The sequence below is a fragment of the Cervus canadensis genome, chromosome 1 (genome assembly GCF_019320065.1).
Source record: "Cervus canadensis isolate Bull #8, Minnesota chromosome 1, ASM1932006v1, whole genome shotgun sequence".
Classification (NCBI taxonomy): domain Eukaryota; kingdom Metazoa; phylum Chordata; class Mammalia; order Artiodactyla; family Cervidae; genus Cervus; species Cervus canadensis.
In genome coordinates this window covers 35927172-35944418 of record NC_057386.1, presented here as the reverse complement: position 1 = coordinate 35944418, position 17247 = coordinate 35927172, and the positions used below count along the sequence as shown (strand labels likewise).

At 54.8% G+C, this 17247-nt stretch overlaps 1 protein-coding gene across 1 annotated transcript in view; it reads right to left on the bottom strand.

The window, feature by feature from the left end:
• Nucleotides 1–699: 699 nt before the first annotated feature.
• Nucleotides 700–17247, bottom strand: part of CAMKK1 (calcium/calmodulin dependent protein kinase kinase 1) — a 28776-nt gene continuing 12228 nt past the window's right edge. The window contains exons 9-16 of the mRNA XM_043477794.1: nt 15969–16057; nt 12034–12233; nt 10126–10179; nt 9329–9402; nt 7403–7490; nt 7078–7206; nt 5019–5122; nt 700–2735 (exon numbers count right to left, since the gene is read on the bottom strand). Coding sequence (XP_043333729.1) covers nt 2663–2735; nt 5019–5122; nt 7078–7206; nt 7403–7490; nt 9329–9402; nt 10126–10179; nt 12034–12233; nt 15969–16057 — 811 coding nt within the window. The 3' untranslated portion in view covers nt 700–2662. The remainder of the gene's footprint in view (nt 2736–5018; nt 5123–7077; nt 7207–7402; nt 7491–9328; nt 9403–10125; nt 10180–12033; nt 12234–15968; nt 16058–17247) is intronic.

The following is a 17247-nucleotide window of genomic DNA, read 5'->3' as shown; positions in this document are numbered from 1 at the left end:
CAAGAGGGGAGCTACGGGGTCCAAAACGCTGGTGAAAGTAAAAGTTGCTCAGTCAAGTCCGACTCTTTTCGACCCCATGGACTGTAGAGTCCATGGAATTCTCCAGGCCAGAATACTGGAGTGGGTAGCCTTTCCCTTCTCCAGGCGATCTTCCCAATCCAGGGATCGAACCCAGGTCACCCGCGTTGCAGATGGATTCTTTACCACCTGAGCCAGAAAGGAAGCCAAAAAGCTGGTACCAGTGCCCAAGGCTAAGGGGCACCAGGACACTGGCCCGTGTCACAGGGATTCCTGTGAGTGCCCACCTGGGACTTGAGCCCCATGAGGAGTAGCACCGGCCCCCAGGACCAGACTTTGGCCTCCCTGGGCCCCGTGAAACAGGCAGGATGTCCTTAGGGGCTGCTGATCGGCTCCCAAACACCCTGTTCTTTCCAAGCGGGAGCCATAGGACCCACCAAGGAGACTGACCCACATCCTGAACTGTAGCCCCTCACTCTTCAAATCAACCCTCTCAGTGGAGCATTGGTGGTATCGTGGTGAGCATAGCTGCCTTCCCAATCAACCCTCCCTCCTGCCCTCCAGCCCTCCTCCACACTCAGAGTTCCTCCTCCTATTTTCCTACTCAGACCCCTACAGAAAAGGTAGCAAAGTCAGCTGATGAGAAAGAACACATCCAGATGCAGAAAATGTACATACAAGTCTTTTTTTTTTAACTCAAGAAAGGGCTTTTACTGATTTTAACTCACTTCCTGGGAAGTTAATTTTTAAAACACTCTTATGGAGTTTATCCATCCCTTGTGCTACATTCAGAAACAATGATGCCAACCTAAACCCTCAGCAATGGGGTGAATATGGGCCCACCCCGAAGAAGCTGCATCCACCCCCAATGAAGCTGGGTCCACCCCAATGAAACTGGACCCACCCCAATGAAGCTGGGCCCCAGTGAAGCTAAGCCCATTGTGAGCCTGCAAGGTGGTGGTGGGGTACCCTTGAAACCCCTACCCTCCAGGTCCCAGCACACAGATGCTGAAGGAAAACATGCTGCTCTGTGAATGGCCTCCCATGAACTCCATAAAAGTGTTCTGAAGAACAGTACCAAATCATCATTTAAGCCCTGGGTTACAATGACTTAGTGCAAAGGAGCAGGGAGAAACATGGACCCAGAGACAATGGGCCGCATTCTGCTCAGAGCCTTAAATAAACAGAGAAAGTATATTACAGATGCATGTGCCAGTGCAAGACATGCTGTGTGCAGCAGATGGGCGCACACGGGCGCGTGTGCGGAGGAGCGAGGTACACCCACAGGCAGAGAGAACACACGGGAGGCACCGTTCCTCCAGCCCCGCCTTCTTGCCTCTCAACAGAGCGCTCCTGCCACACGGACCCAGTGCAGGCACCTAAAACCCCTTGTTTGGCTCATGTATTCGGGGCAGGCATCCGAGTCCTGCTTTCCTTTCCTTCCGGGGGTCAGTCTCTTGAGCATTTGGTCAGTCCAAGGCCAAGCCGCCAGCCAGGCACTGATCCCAGCCAGAGAGAAGTCAGCTCCAGCTCTGAGCAGGCAGGATGACCACTGTCGGGGTGAGGCAGTAACGAAACGCCCACCTCTCCATGAGCAGCTGCCCGCGTGCACACCCCACCAGGGTTAGGCCTCTAGCGCAGCCTCCAAGCTGGGCAGTTGGTCCTTCGGCCACTGGAATGTGAGGGCAGCTTCTGGGGCCAAATGGGGAGGCCGGTGCGGGACTGATGGTCTGATTTCTGTGACTTCACCATCTGCAAGGCCACAGGCCTGTGAGCCCAGGGCCCTCGGTCAGTGTCAGCCCTGGTGTCTTTCTGCAGCCGCAGCTCGGGGGAGCCACCGTGGGAGAGAGGGAGGCGGGCAGGGAAGAGTGGTGCTCTTGGTTCAGGCCTCTCTGCTCCAAGCCTCAACTTGGCCCCTTCTGCGGAGAGGGCTGAAACACGATCCAGGACGGTCAGTCCAATCCACTTGGTGGCCAAGGAATGGTGGGCACGCTGGGGACCACCCACAGCTCATTAGGTGTTCCCAAGCAGGGCTGTGTACCTGCCTCCCCCACCAAAGGACAAAAGATAACGAGAAAGGAATCTGGATTCTCCAACAATGGCCCCAACCCCAGCGAGGCCCAGGACTACCCACCAAGGACTCAGAGCCGCCACGCCAGTGTTCTCCGCAGACACGGGCTCCGACAGAGCCCCCCGCCCCGCCCCGCCCCAAGGTGGGCAGCCGGAGCCCCTCCTCCCGCGCGCGGCCGCGGAGCCACGCCCACCTGGCCTCTTCAGGCTCCCCGCTCATCTTCTCGGTTTCCTGCCTCCTGCCCCTGGGCCTTGCCGACCGGCCCGGCGGGGTTTCTAAGGCACCACGGGCACCGAGCTTCCCCAAAGGATGAGTCCCGCCAGGGAGAGCCAGGACGAAGAGAAAGGCCTTGTGGGAGCCCCACCCACCCCCTACACCCCAGGTGACACACATTCCGATCCTGTCCCTGGACAAGTGCGCGCGGAGGTCATGCAGACGGGGGAGGAGGGCCGGGAGAGGGGCCACAGTCCTCAGCCCCCTGCCGGCAGGGGCGGCTGTTGGCATGAGGGCGGTGGGCCTTTGGAGGCGCGGGATGAGCGTGCTGCCGGGCGGCCCTGGGCGCATGCGGGGGGCTCAGGACGCAGCCTCGTCTTCTTGGACGCCGGGCAGCTCTGGGCTTTTGCCTCCTTCGCCAAACCCATCTTTCCTGTTCAGGGGACACCAGGGACAGAGGGACCTCAGAGGTCAGAACATGCATGCAGGAGGACAGTCTCATACACACTCATAGGCATTTTTATCCACATCTCTCAAATCCCCCAAGCTCATCTCAGTCTCGCTGCCCCTGCATTGTGGTCCCTTGCTGGTTCCCCCACCCATAGTCTCAGCCCACAACCCTCCATGGCTCCCTATTGCTTGGAAAGGAAGTCTGGACTTCCCACCCTGACTTCTGGAGCCTTGCCAGATCTGACCAGCTATGGCCTGGCTCAGGCCCCATGGACCAGGGCAGAAGGGCTTTGGGTTTGCTTTTTTTTTTTCTTTGTTCACAGGACAGATTCTACTCATCAGTCTTGGGATTCTGTCCCATAGTCAATAGATTCCTGTTATCATCCTGATATCATCCTCTCCCCAGCCCCATGCCAGGGCCTTTAAAAAAAAAAAAGATTAATAAGTGGGTTTTGATGTCTTTAAAAAGGATCCATCCCATTTTATTCTACTATAGAGTTATCCCAAAGCATAAAGAACAGAGTCAGTCAAGGATAAATGTTGGGACTCTGATGAGGTAAAACCTTTTCAAAACTAAACCTGTGACATGTGTGCATGCTAAGCTGTTTCAGTCATGTCCAACTCTTTGCAACCCCATGGACCATAGCCCACCAGGCTCCTCTGTCCATGGGCTTCTCCAGGCAAGAATACTGGAGTAGGTTGCCATGTCCTTCTCCAGGGGATCTTCCCTGCCCAGGGATTGAACCTGTGTCTCCTGCAGCTCCTGCATTGCAGGCAGATTCTTTACCACTGAGCCACTGGGGAAGCCAGTGTCACAGAATTATTGAATTTTATAGCTAGGAAGTGTTAAGCCCCATCTTCTCACAGTCCAGATGAAGGAACCAACCTGTCTCCCCATTAACATGTCCATAAAAGAATAATGACTGCCTTGCTCGATTGTACCCTTGGCATTCAGCCCTGTGCCTGTCATTGACCTGGGCTGGATGTCATTGACCTTAGCCTGTGACTGGCCTGTTCTACCACCAGGGGGCGCTGAGTCATAGGCACTGAGCTAGAGACCAGATGTCAAGGTTTGTTCCTCTGGTCTTGGTTCTGCCTGCTGTCCAGCCGTAATTAGTAATAGCTTTCTCTTTCACTCTCACAAGTGGCTCCATTTGGATGGTAGATATGTGGTCCCCTACACGAAACCCAATGCCAACATTATGGCCTGCAGATCCAGAGGAGGCCAAGGACTCCGTCTCCCAGGCCTGGCCACTTCACAGGGAACAGGCAGTAAGCTCAGGACAGCCAAGGCCTCTCCCAGGCACCCCCCACCCCCAACCCTCCTTTGTCAAGAGGAGGACACGAGGTTGGTATGGAGACCTCCCTGAGTGTGAGCAACCTCTGTCAGGAAGCAGACACCAGCTCGTCCACAATGATGGGACTCACTAGTCTGAAGAGCCCACTTAACAAAAGGGTGGTCTTACACGAACAAAACCCACATCTGTGCCCCTGGATGGCACAAGCGAAACTGCCCCTTCCTGAGAGGCTGAGGTACCTGGACGGTGGCTGCTGCTCATCTCCCCGGGGAGCACGCCTTCCTGCAGCCTGTGAAGGGGCTGCGGGGAAGAGGGTCTGTGCCTCCCCACATGATCTTCAGAGAAGGCGTGCTCCCCAAGGCCCAGGACCCCTCACTGCCTTCTCCCTGCGGGCCTCTGCATAAACTCCAGCAGGGCTCACCGGCACCCCAAGCTGACTTTTATTTCAGTGGAAGAAGGCCTAAGTGCTGAGGACAGGGCTCACGGAGGTTTGGGGAACTGCTTTCCGGCCCTCTCCCAGGAGGTGGTGAATGCACAGGCCTGGCTGTCTGGAGGGAGCCTGCAGCCATGGGGGTTCCTCCTTCCTGCTCCGTCGTCATTGGTCAGCCTGTCCTTACTTGCTGGATAAGCGTTTCCAAAGTGCTGACTGGGCACACAGCCTCGGCAATGACCGGAGATTGCACAGGCCACTCCGAAAAGCAGCGAACACTCCCCCAGACCAGGAGGAGGCAGTCCCTGCCTCCAAGACAAGCCAGCCTTCTACAAAGAGCAGACCCGAGGCCCGTCTGGAAGCCTCAACTAGGCTTCCAGGGACTGAGAATGCAGGTGCAGACGGGGCCCTGCTGTGAGGCCTGGCTGAGTCCCCAGGCTCAGGGCTCAGCCTGGTGATGCTCAGAGTGAGGGGATGTGCCACAGCCCCCACCCCACCCCAGGGAGCACCCAGCAGGCCTCAGCCCACCAGTACTTACGACAGTAAGCTTCCTGGGGCGGACATGGATCGCTCTTCCCTCCGTGCCTGGGGCTCGAATGGGTTGCCAAAGGAACGCTTTCTCAGCATGGACTTAACCAGGATCTAGGGAAGACATATCAGCATGAGGAACAGGCCCCCAGGTTCCCAGACACATGGGCAGCCTCCACCCTGACTTCCAGACGGGGAGGCAGCTGGGTGGCCCTGCTGAGGTTCCCTTTCCTGGGGCAGGACAAGGAGAAGCATCCCAAGCAGAGGAAACGGTGGGAGCATGGAGGGAAGGTGGTTGAGGGTGGATTCTGGAAATGGTGAGGAGCCTGGTGCGTGGGGGAGGGACACTGAGGCCAGAAGCAGACCAGGAAGGGTCTGGAACACCAGGCGGAGGGCACAGGGAGTGCAGTGAGGAAATGCCTTCTGGCTACGCAGGAAGGATGGAGTGGAGGGGAGGCTGTCCTGGGCTGGGCAGTGGTGTGGGGGGGTGTCGACAGGGGACAGGCCCCTACCCCCAGCTCCGTGACTTTGTCCCTCCTCCTGCTATAAGGACAGCTCCATCGCCCCTGCCCACGTGCACACCAACTCTCACACATGTGCATAGCGCCAAGGGTGCCTTCATCTCTTCCTTCCTTCTTTCCATCAACAAGTGTTATATTGACCACCTACATATGCCAGACACGATTCTAGGCACAGGGACCACACTGAGTCAAATATTCTTGCCCTCATGGAGCTTATATTCCAGTTGCGGAGACAGGCAGTAATTAAGACAGATGAGTAGAGCATATGTTCATTAGTGGTAAGGGCTCAGGTGGAAAGAATAAAACAAGGAATGGGGATAAGGTAAGACAAAGAGGAGGATGGAATTTTTGATAAGGGGGCCGGGAAGGGTCATGTCTCACGACAAGGTGACTCTGGAGTGAAGACCTGGAGAGAGTGAGGAAGTGGCTCTGTGGACATGGGGGCGGGAGAGTCCCAGTCAGAGGGAAAGGACGTTCAAAGGCACTGGGGCAGCAGCTTCCGTGGTGCATGGTTGGAAGCAAGAGAATGGAGGGAAGAGAGGAGGTTGGCAGGGAAAGGGGGGACAGGAAGGCTGTGCAGGGTCTGAGCTGAGAGGTGACATGACCAGGTCACCAGACCACCCTGGCTGCTGAGCTGAGCATTTACTGTAGGTGGGGGGCAAGGGTGGAATCAGGGGGACAAGCTGGGAGGCAATTCCAGTGGTTCAGGAGAGAGACAATGGTAGCTAAGATGAGGGATGTGGCAGTATGGACCCTATGGGAGCTGATCATTCCAGGGACTCCATATAGCCCCAGAGCTCTGAGAGTGCAGGGACCTTTAGCCCGCTGGCCCTAGCTGGGCCTGGACCCAGGAGGGAGGCATGAAGTGCACAGACCAGACCGCACCCCCGGCACAGGCCCCAGCACGCTCTCCTGGCATTGTGCTCACCCTGACTCACCACGAAACCTCAGCACAGGGCAGGCCATGACTCTCAGTGTCCCCTGCCCCCCACCTCAAAAAAAAAAAAACAACAGCTGGCCATCAGGGGCTATGTTAATAACTTCCAACCATTAAGGTGGAAGATGTCCAGAGGAGGATGAGAAAATCTAAAACTTGACAGGAGAGCAGGGGGAGCACACAGGTGGTGTCCGCCTGATGTGTGGGGGCCCCAGGGTCACTTCTCCAAATCAAAGGCATCCGAGGCCTTTCCCCTGTCATGTCCTTGGCACCTAGTCCAATGTCTGGAAAATAGCAGAAGTTCAATAAACCTTAGGAAGGAAGGAAGGAAATGTTTCTCCAATCGTGGTGAATGTTGACACTCAGCAAGGGCCAGTATATTTAAATCATTCACTCTCTTCACCACGCCTCCTGGTCTCCCTACCATGAGACTGAATAGCGTGACCTTGTTCCTGTGGGTCTGCAGTGGCCTCGGGCCCAGCAATGGGGCTGGCCAACCAGGAAGCCGTCGGTCCCATCATAGGGCCCAGCACACAGCAAGTCTCAGGTGGTGCCCACGCCCACCGCCAGGCCCTCCCAGGAGTTGGCGACTTCTGCCCCCATCCACTTACCACCGTGGTCCAGCTGGGTATGAGCCTGACCGAGTTCTTCACCTCCTCCTCCGTCACCTCCACCATGCTGCAGTGCTCCTCCTCCGAGGGAAGGGGCTCCTCCCCATTCTTGGTCACCCAGGGGTGCAACTGTGGAGGAGAGGACGGGGAGGGTCAGGGCCCGGTGACAGACACCGGCCAGCAAAGGACCTGGGCATTCCACCAGCAGTCCCCTTGAGGGTCCAAAGGCCACAAGCCCCAACCCAGCACCCACATGCCTCCAGGGTAAGGCTCCCCAAACGGGAAAACCAAGGCCTGTATTCTGCGGCCCAGCCCAGCCCAGCACCTTGATGTCTGGCACCCCAATTCTCGTTTCGGGGTTCTTGTCTAGCATCTTCAGGATTAAGTCTTTGAGCTCTTCGCTGACCTTTGGCCTAAAGAAAAGGAAGGAAGGAGACAAGGGAGAGATAGCTGATGGTCCTTTCCTTCCCAACTCTCCACCCTACCATGGTCCGGGCTTCCCTGAATTGACACATGGCACAGTGGTAAAGAACCCGCCTGCCGATGCAGGAGATGCCAGAGACGCGGGTTCGATCCCTGAGTCAGGAAGATCCCCAGGAGTAAGAAATGGCAACCCACTCCAGTATTCCGGGAAGATTCCATGGACAGAGGAGCCTGGTGGGCTATAGTCCTTGGGGTCACAAAGAGTCAGACATGACTGAGCATACACACACGGGCCAGAAACACTGCTGACCCTCAGGTCTCAGAGAGCAGGATGGGAGGGACGCCCCTGAGGCACCAAGGTGGAAGGAGAGAGTTTCAGAACAAGGGTACGGATAGCCTTCTCCCCTGAGTACGACATAAAGCAGTCACCCTCAGGGGGCAGAGGTCACAGACCCAAAGAGGCTCCCATGGGTGTTGGACACCCACCTGCAGGGGACAGAGATGATGAGGATAAGTTGAGAAGAGTCACTTTAAGGGACTCCAGGGGGACTTCAGCCCCACTCACCCCACCCCCATCTTCTTTCCTCCACCGGGAAGGCGGCCAGGGAGAGTACTCACTGGACAGAGGAGGAAACGAAGGCCCGCATCACCCCACCTCACCCCCCACCCCGACCCCCACACCAAGAGTGAGGGCAGGGCCAAGGCTCGTCGGGAAGGGCGCAGGGCTCAGCCCACATCAGCTTCGGCCGGCTCTGCCCAGGCTTCACGCTTCATTGCTACTTAAATTCTTGGCAGAAGGAACCTACTCTTAGGACTATGACCTTGGCTCCCTCTGCCGGCCTAGATTCCTAATCCCTTTTAAAACTCCTGGGCTGGGGAGGATGCATAGCAGGAGGAAGGGCGAGGAGAGGGCAGTCAGAGGAAAGGGACTGAAGTCAGTGCTGCGGGGGGTGGCAGCTGGGGGGCGGGGAGCCATGTGGTGGGTGAACAAGGGGTGGGACCCAGGGGTCACTGAATGCCCGGGCTAGGGCGTGCCTATTCTTGAAGCAGGAGATAGGGTGAGATTTGTTGTGCTTTATAGGGTCACTCTGCCTGCCCGTGGTGGTTGGACGAGGCAGAGGACAGGTAGGAAGTGCACTTGGCAACGGAGCCGAAAGAAATGTAAGAGGCGGACTCAACAAGGCTCGGAGCCAGACAGGAAGTGGGCGAGAGGGAGCAGAAGCACAGAGGACCACTCCCAGGTCGGTTTCTGACCTGCCCGGGGCACTCAGCAAAAGGCAAAAGGGCTCTGAAATGTGAAGCACCAGGGGCCACAGGCTGGCTGCCGTAACCAGCATTTTGATCAGAAGCATGAATGAGCACAGAGGCCTCTCCAAACAGTCCCTCTGGGCTCAGAGACCTCAGTCGCAAAGGAAGGGGGAGGGCGGAAGGAGTGGCTTCAAGTCTGAGGCCCACTGAGCCTCCACTTTTCCATCTGAAGCCCCCCCACCCCGTGTGGAGAAGGTGGAAGTTCCCCGTGGGTGCAGGGTCTACATGGGGGTGATGTCACTGATCTCATGGAGGCCTTCAGTGAAGGAGCAGATGAGCATGTAACCTGGGGTCATCCCTGCCCCGCTCCTGGGCTCAGAGTTCCCGTCTGTACAAGGACATCCGACCCAGGTGTCTGGGACCCTCTCACATCTCCCTCCATCTGCTCCCAGGGAGCAGCTCCCCCACCTCCAGGTCTGCAGGCTGGGGCAGGGCCCTGGAAGGACAAAAGCTCTGCCCAGACTCAGACATGCCTCCCCGGGGGTGGGCGGGGCCCGTGGTGGACAACTGGACAACTCACTCCTCGGGGAACACGACGGCCTCGTTCTTGATCTTGCGGTGCAGGGCCAGGATGTAATCGTCGATGAACGGGCACTGCGGGGGAAGAGACAAGGGATGAGGGCCCAGCACCTCAGCCTACTGGGGGCAGCTCTGGGCTCCTCATGAGATGGGGGTGGGGGGGCCTCATCAGGGCCTGGCCCACAGGAGATGCCCAGCAAACGTGGACTGAATGAGTGTGTCATGGAGGGAACCAGGGGTTGTGTACCTTCCAGGGTAACAGCCACTTGCAGCAAGGCCCGCACTGCCAGGGCCTAAGGTTTGGGAACGTGCTCCCTGAGATTCCGTCCTGTGCCTCAGCGCGGTCCCTGGAGTGGGGACACCTCTGGACAGGGAACTGGGCCATGCCAAGGTCAGATGTCCGGCCTGACTCAGAGCAGGTGTCAAGGACAATTTGTTGAATGAATGAAGGAGTGAGTGAATTTGTGAATGAATGAATGGCATTGAAGGATAGAAGGACAAGGAGCACCCAGGCTGGAGTGGTGGTAAGACCACCATCTAACCTCTGTGGGAGCTCTGCTGACCCAGGACTCCCGCACATGAATCCATCCCCTCCAAGAGGACAAGGGGACATGAGAAAAATAGAAACGCCCCTTTTCCTTCCATCATTTCTGAGCTGAGTGGGCTCTTTCAAAGTCACTTTACTTCAGGACACAAAGGCACAGCCTACATCTATCATGCTTCCTGGCTCAGCTCGCCCAGCCCATGGTGCCAGGGGTGTGGGCCGGCCCCAGCTCTACCAGCCCACCCAGCACTCACCTTCCCATAGACAAAGCAGTACAGCGTGACCCCTGTGGCCCACACATCCAAGGCCTAGAAAGAAACAGTTCACATCAGTCCCCCAAAAGGAATAGACACACCCCTTGCTCACCCAGCTCCAGTGGGCCATGGGAGAAGGCAAGCAGGAGACCTCCTTCCCCAGTCATGCATTCATTCAACAAACACTCCCAGTCCCTTGTTTTATGCCAGACCCTCTGCTGAGCACTGCGGACATGGGGATGGCCAGAGCAGGGCCCCTGCCCTCCAGGGTTTCCACGTCTCCTTGGAATGGGCCCAAACCAGATGTGTTTCCAACAGAACAGTGCAAAACCCACTTCGTCTACAAGGTCACATTTGCAGTACCCATAACACTGATGCACACCAGAATATTGAATTTATACTTGCTAAACCAGCTCTTGCTTTGAGAAGTCATCCCTCTTGCTGATGATCCCCTGGAGAAGCCATCATCCACCTTCTTTCTGACACCAGAACAGCCTCTGGCCCTCAGCTACCTCCACAACTCCTCGGGGCTCCCCTGCACCCTGGATTCGAATGTGCCCTGTCTCTACAAGTTTCTGCTTCTGGAACCCCACTTCCTCTTCTCATATCCGCTTTCTCTCTTATGTGAGTGATCCTCAAATCTCTACCTACACATTCCTGCCGCAGATGCCTCATCTGAATCCAATCAGGGAACACCAGACGAATGCAAACTGATGTCGTTCTACAAAATAACAGGCCTGTTCGCTTCAAAAATGCCAAGGCCAAGCCACTCTTCCAGATTAAAGGACCCCAAAGAGACAGGACAAGTGAATGCAGTGACTGACCCAGGATTGGATCCTGAACCAGAAAACGAAAAGACATTAAAGGACACAGTATGGGGGCAACCGATGAAATCTGAGTAAGGTCGATTAGGTAACAGTCTTTTATTGATCATAAATGTCCTAACTTTCATAACTGTACTGAGGTTATGTAAGAGAATGCCCTTGTTCTCAGAAAATATCCCTGGCAGTATTTAGCGGTAAAGGGAGATAATGTCTCCAACTTCCACAAATACAGGGAGAAACAGTGAAAAGGCAAATGGGATAAAATGACCTATATAGGAATAACCTAATATGTGTATATGTGTAATTGATTCACTTTGCTGCACACTTGAAACTAACACAACATTGTAAATAAATTCTACTCCAATAAAAATTAATTAAAAGAAAAAGAAAAAAAATCTCTATTTACATCCCTCTCTTGACCTTCATATCGACACACATGTCCAACCTCCTCAACCATTTCCTCCATGGCAGAACCACAGAGGGGCAGCCAGCATTCCACAGGGGATAACAGGATGTGTGCCCGGGGACACACAGAATCACAGCCTCTGCTCGGAAAGCTTTGCCACTGCCTCCGTCACTTAGGACCAAGCCCAAACTTCCAGACCCTCTAAACTCTGCCCAAATGCCACTGCGCCCCTCAGTTCTCTGGTATGTTCTCTGGACCCCACCTCCTGTAAATTCTCCCCATTCTTGAAGGCCTAGTTCAAATACTGCCATACCCTCAGAAGTCAGGGGAGCCTACGACATCCCCCGAGACAGGAGTTCTGTCCTTTCACCAGGATCAAAGGGCAGGGAGCTGGGCCATCCGAGCTCTGACTGTCCCACATCCCAGCCCAGAACTCAACAGAGAGCAGCTAGTAGGAAATTTCTGCAGGGGGCCATTGTGCTGGAGAATGAGAGGAGACCCAAGCTGGGGTTCTCGTTGGACTCCAGGAAGAGGCAAACCCAGGGGGGGAGGACCCTGTTTGGTGCTCACTCCTGAGACACGAGGACCTTGGCTCCCCCAGATTAGACATGGGATGGCATGACATGCTCCCACACCCCTCCACCTAAACCCCAACCCAGACCGGACCCTGGGGGCCACCTTTCCACTGAAGCTCTGGCCGGAGTCAGAAATGGCCTCGGGGGCCATGAACGCTGGAGTCCCAGCTGTGCTGGACAGCCGAGCGTCGTTCCCCTCGAACTGGTTGCTGACACCAAAGTCAGCGATCTTCACGTGCCCATCGTCTCCCAGAAGCAGGTTGGATGGCTTGATGTCCCTGTGGATGATCTTCTGGTAGTGCACTGCAGAGAGAGGCAGCTCAAGCGTCGGCCTGGGGCCCCTTCACCCAAAACTGCCCCCTTGGCCCTCGCCTGGCCCTGGAGGTGCCCTCAAACTCCAGGAGAGAAGCAGCTGGGACTTCCTGGCCCCTGCACACACTCGTCTCATGAGGACCTCGGAAGAGGATGTCAGGGCCCCCTGCTCAGCTATGCAGTGAAGACACTAACTCAGGCTGTTAGTAACAGAGCCAAGCCTGGACTCTCAGGAATCTTGGAATTCCAAGCCCGGTGCTCTCTCCATGGCAGTCAAGGCCCCTGCCATTGAGTGGACGTCAAAGGAAACTGGGGAAGAGGGTCTCCATAGGCCCTCCCTGGCCCCCCCATGTGAGTGCTGTCTGCAGGCTCAAAGCCCATCAAAATCTTTCTATACTTTGGGACTCCCTGGTGGCCTAGTGGCTAAGACTCCGTGTTCCCAATGCAAGGAGCCCAGGTTCAATCCCTGATCAGGGAACTAGGTCCTACATGCCACAATTAAGTGTTCGTATGCTGCAACTAAAAGGTCCTGCATGCCACACGAAGACTGAAGATGCTGTGTGTCGCAACTAAGACCTCGCGCAGCTGAATAAATCAATTAAACAAACAAACCTGCCTCCAGTTCCATCCCCTACCCAGCCTGTCACAGCTGCCACTGCTTCTTGGACTGAGGGTGGGGTATCCTGCAGAGGTATTGTCCTCAGCCCTGGGACTCTGGGCCAATGGGATTTTAGAGAGGGAGGGAACGCCAGTCCTTGGGACCTCCAGGATGAACATGGCTGAGGTAATGGTCAGCCTGCTCTAGTAGGCTAAGTGCCCACCCTGCTTCCTGGGTCTAGCATTGCTGGGAAGAGATGAGCAGCTCAGACTGAGATAGCCCTAGATGTCCCAGCAGTGAAAAGGCACCGACTTCAGCCACAGCCTTGCACTTATGAGCTCGCCACTCAACAAATAACTTCCCTTGGACCACCACATCCAGGGATGATGGAGACAAGGGAAGATGAAACAGGAAGGAGGGCAAGGGAGGGGAGAGGAGGAGGAGAGGGTGGCTGGGGGTTGGGGGGCAAAAGGAGTGAGGGTCATATAATAATAACAACAGAGGGGCTTCCCTGGTGGCTCAGTGGTAAAGAATCTGACTGCCAGTGCAGGAGACACAGGTTCGATTCCTAATCCAGGAAGATCCCACATGCCACCGAGCAACTAAGGCCGAGAGCCACAGCTACTGAAGCCCACGCACCTGGAGGCCCTCGATCCACAAGAGAAACCACCGCAATGAGAAGCCCGCACACCACAACTACAGAGCAGCCTCCGCTCACGGCAACTAGAGAAAAGCCCAGGCAGAAACAAAGACCCAGCACAGCCAAAAACAAATATATAAATAAAAAGCATTAAAAAAAAATAACAACAGAACCCACGACCCTACAGCACTCTCCTCCCATGTGTCAGGTACACGTGAATCATTTGACACACACCCATTCAAGCACGGGGCCCAGGAGGCTCCGTATTTGATCATAGAAAGTGGGCTCAAATTCTAGCCTCTCCCTTGAATTCTCAGCTCTTTATCCAAATGGACATCCTGTGGACATCTCAATATATATCCCAATATTTCTCGATCACATTTTTGTTTTTTGGCCGTACTATGCAGCATGCGGGATCTTAGTTCCCAGACCAGGGATCAAATCCCTGCCCCCTGCATTGGGAGCTTGGAGTTTTAACCACTGGACCTAGGGAAGTCCCTCAAACACATATTTAATGCAGAATTTGACCTCTCTATCTGCAATCACCACCAAACAAACAACCCTGTTCCTTGTCTAGTCCCTCCCATTTGATTAATGGCCATACTACCAGTTGCTCAGCCAAAAACCCCTCTTTCCTTCAGATCTCACATCCAATTCATCAGCAAGTCCTATGAGCTGGACCTCTCAGATATATTCCAGACCCGACTGCTTCTCCTACCTGCATGGCTGCACTGGCCCCATCTGTGAGAGTCAGGCCTGAGCCTCCCAGGGCACAGGGAGCCTCAACTCCCCCTTCTCAGGCATGGATCACAACAAGGTGGGCCTTCAGCACCCAGTGTCTCCATTTGTCTGCCTGTCCAGCCCCTGCTGCTGTCCTATCCACTCCAGAAAGCCCTTCGTCAACTGTGATTAGCTAGGTCTTGATGAGGCTTTACCCAAGAGTCAGATGGGATCAGCTTGGCTTTTTTTTTTTTTTTTTTGCAGAGAGAGGATGAGAGACAACAGACCCAGGACAGGAAGTGGGTGGAAGCCAAGCTGGTGTAGGGTTGCATCTGCCGCAACCACACCAAGCTGAAATGCCCTCCTCTCACACCTCTAGGCCCTTGTAGGGACTTTCTGCAAAGCCCTCTTTCTCTGTGCCTCAGTTTCTCCGTATGTACAAAGACAGCATTAACATGAAGACACTGGAGTGGCTCAAATGAGATAGACATTCACTGCAGGTAAAACCTCAGCTGGCCCTCACCTGCTCCCCTAGGGAGAGAAGATGCTTCTGATAAACCAAGCTGAGGATTCAGAGGGGGGATGTATCCCACTCCCCAAACCAGGCCAGGACCCTAGGTGCGTGCAGGCCCCCTTCTCCCCATGACCAGAGAGTCACCCGGTGCCGGCCACCCCACCTCCTTCACATCTGCTCCCCACTGCCGCAGCCCTAATCCAGGACTCACCATCTGTCACTTGGGCTGCAAAACCAGCCTCCTCCCTAACCAGTTGGCCGCCTCTTGCCCTCCATCCAGCCGCCACACAGCTGCCAGACAGAGCTTTCTAAGACACAAATCCGCTCACTCCCCTCCCCTGCTTGAAGCCCTCTGGGTCTCACAGAGCTGACAGGATAAAATCATGAAAGTCCTCTGCACTGACAATCCCAGCCCTCAAGGTGTGACCAGGACAGTGCTTCCAGCATCATCTTTCCCCATCCCTGGCTCCCTGGTTGGACTCAACCAAACTGAATTCCTCCTCCTCAGATAGTACATGCCTACTCCCCTCTATGCCGCTGCCATGCGGTACACCCTCCCACCATGCCTCAAACTGGCCAGTGAACTCCTATTCGTCCTTCAGAACCCTGTTCATAAGTGGTCTCCTCCAGGAAGCCTCCCTTGGTCCCTTAGTGCTCCAACAGCTCCTGTGCCTCCCCAGTCTTGGCAGGCGCTGCTCAGGTTCCTGTCTCTCCCACCAGGCTGCGAGATCCTTGAGATCTCTTCTGGGTCTTTGGCATCCACATGCCCCCAACTGGCACTTACTAGGTGCTCATAAATGGATAAATGAATGAATAAATGAATTGCAGACAGAGGCTAAGCTAACATCCTCCCTCCTGAGCTCTCCATCACCTTAGGGTGCCTCACAGTAAACCCACCCAGCTACCACCCACCCGTCCCATGCCAGGACTGACTCTTCCTGGAGCAGCTGGACACAAACGCCTTCCCACAGCTCTTGATGCCCTGTGAGAGGAAGAACATCCACCTATGCGGTAATAAGCCGGCCCCGCCCCGAAGGACCTGGCGCATGCCCAGTGAAATCTGCCGCTGCCCTACCTGTTCAGGAGGTTTCGGCCCCGCCCACAGGCCAATTGACCCGCCCCCAGCTAAAGATGATTGGCAGATCAGCACTGACTGACAGGAACGGCTCAGAGCCGGCCCACCCTGGGCTCCAGCCCCTCCTGTGTCCCCCTCTCGGGTCCCCAGCCCAGGGAGGCAGGCAGCCCCTCACTCACAGTACTCAAGGCCCAGGATGATGTCCCTCAGGTAGAGGCGAGCTTGCTCCTCGGGGAAGGGCTTGTCGCAGGGTACTTCCATGACCGGCCTGTCGGGAGGGCGGGATGTTTAGCTGGAATTAGGATGAGCAAAAGCAGATGGCAAGTTCCCCTTCACTGGGCCCTACAAACTCCTTGGGACATTTCAGGAGCCCTCTAAGCTCGAATGGGTCCCTGGAACACAAGATAGTAGCTTTTTCTCTCATATAAAGAAAATTTGAAAATACACATAGATGCACATATCCCTTTTCAATCGTTACAATTTCAAATTAGCTTTATCTTACTTCTGGTTGGCTTGGTATGCCTTCTTCTAAGAACTTAATTATCAACAATCAGACAGTTGCAAAGATTCCATTTACAGCTCTGTTTCTCAAACTGTAGGTCCAGGACAAAGAAGGTCATGAAATCCATGTAGTGGGTGGCTACTGCTTTTCCTTTTTTTTCCTAATAAAGTCCTATTTACTAGAGTATATCACATGTAATAAGGATATATGCTGTTTTAGAAAACTTTGGTTTCAATCACAGATATGAATGGCAATGTAAAACTTTATTTCTTACTTGGAACAGAGATAAAAAATGCTGAAAGCCCCTGAGTCTTTTTTTTTTTTCCCTGAGTCTTAAAGGACACATTCCCTGCCTCTTGCCGGAACCGGTCTTAGGGCCTCCCAGACAGAGAGACAAGTCACAGCCTATATTCAAGACCTTAGCGGTTAAGGAGCCCAGTCCACCCAGCCCTGCACCCACTACTCCACGTCAGCTGCTCCGTACATACCCTGAGAAGGTTAGACAAGGCAGACATGAGTTAGAACCCTAGATTTCATCAGCGACTCACTGTGTGCCTTTGGGCAAGCCACTTACCCTCTCTGAACCTCAGCTTCCCCTCTTGTAAAAAGGGAGTGAATGAAGTCCCAACTACCTAACTCACAAAATGTGTAAAACTGAAAGAACTCTTTTGTGATTTGAATACAGGTGAGAGTTGAGTTTCATCTTTCTACTTTTCCTTTCTTCTCTCGCTCCGGCATCAAAATCTTCTTCCAATTCTTCAAGGCCTGGCTGGAAATCCATCCCCTCTTCCTGAGGCCTCCCTGACTATTCCAGCCTCACTGACCCCATCAGCCTTCAAAGAATCACCTTCTTGGTCTCTTATTTCCCATCCATTTCCCCCACCCCACCCCCAAACCCAGACCACAGCTCCCTAAGGACAGAGCCTGGGCCTCTTTCTTTCACTAGAGTAGCTGAC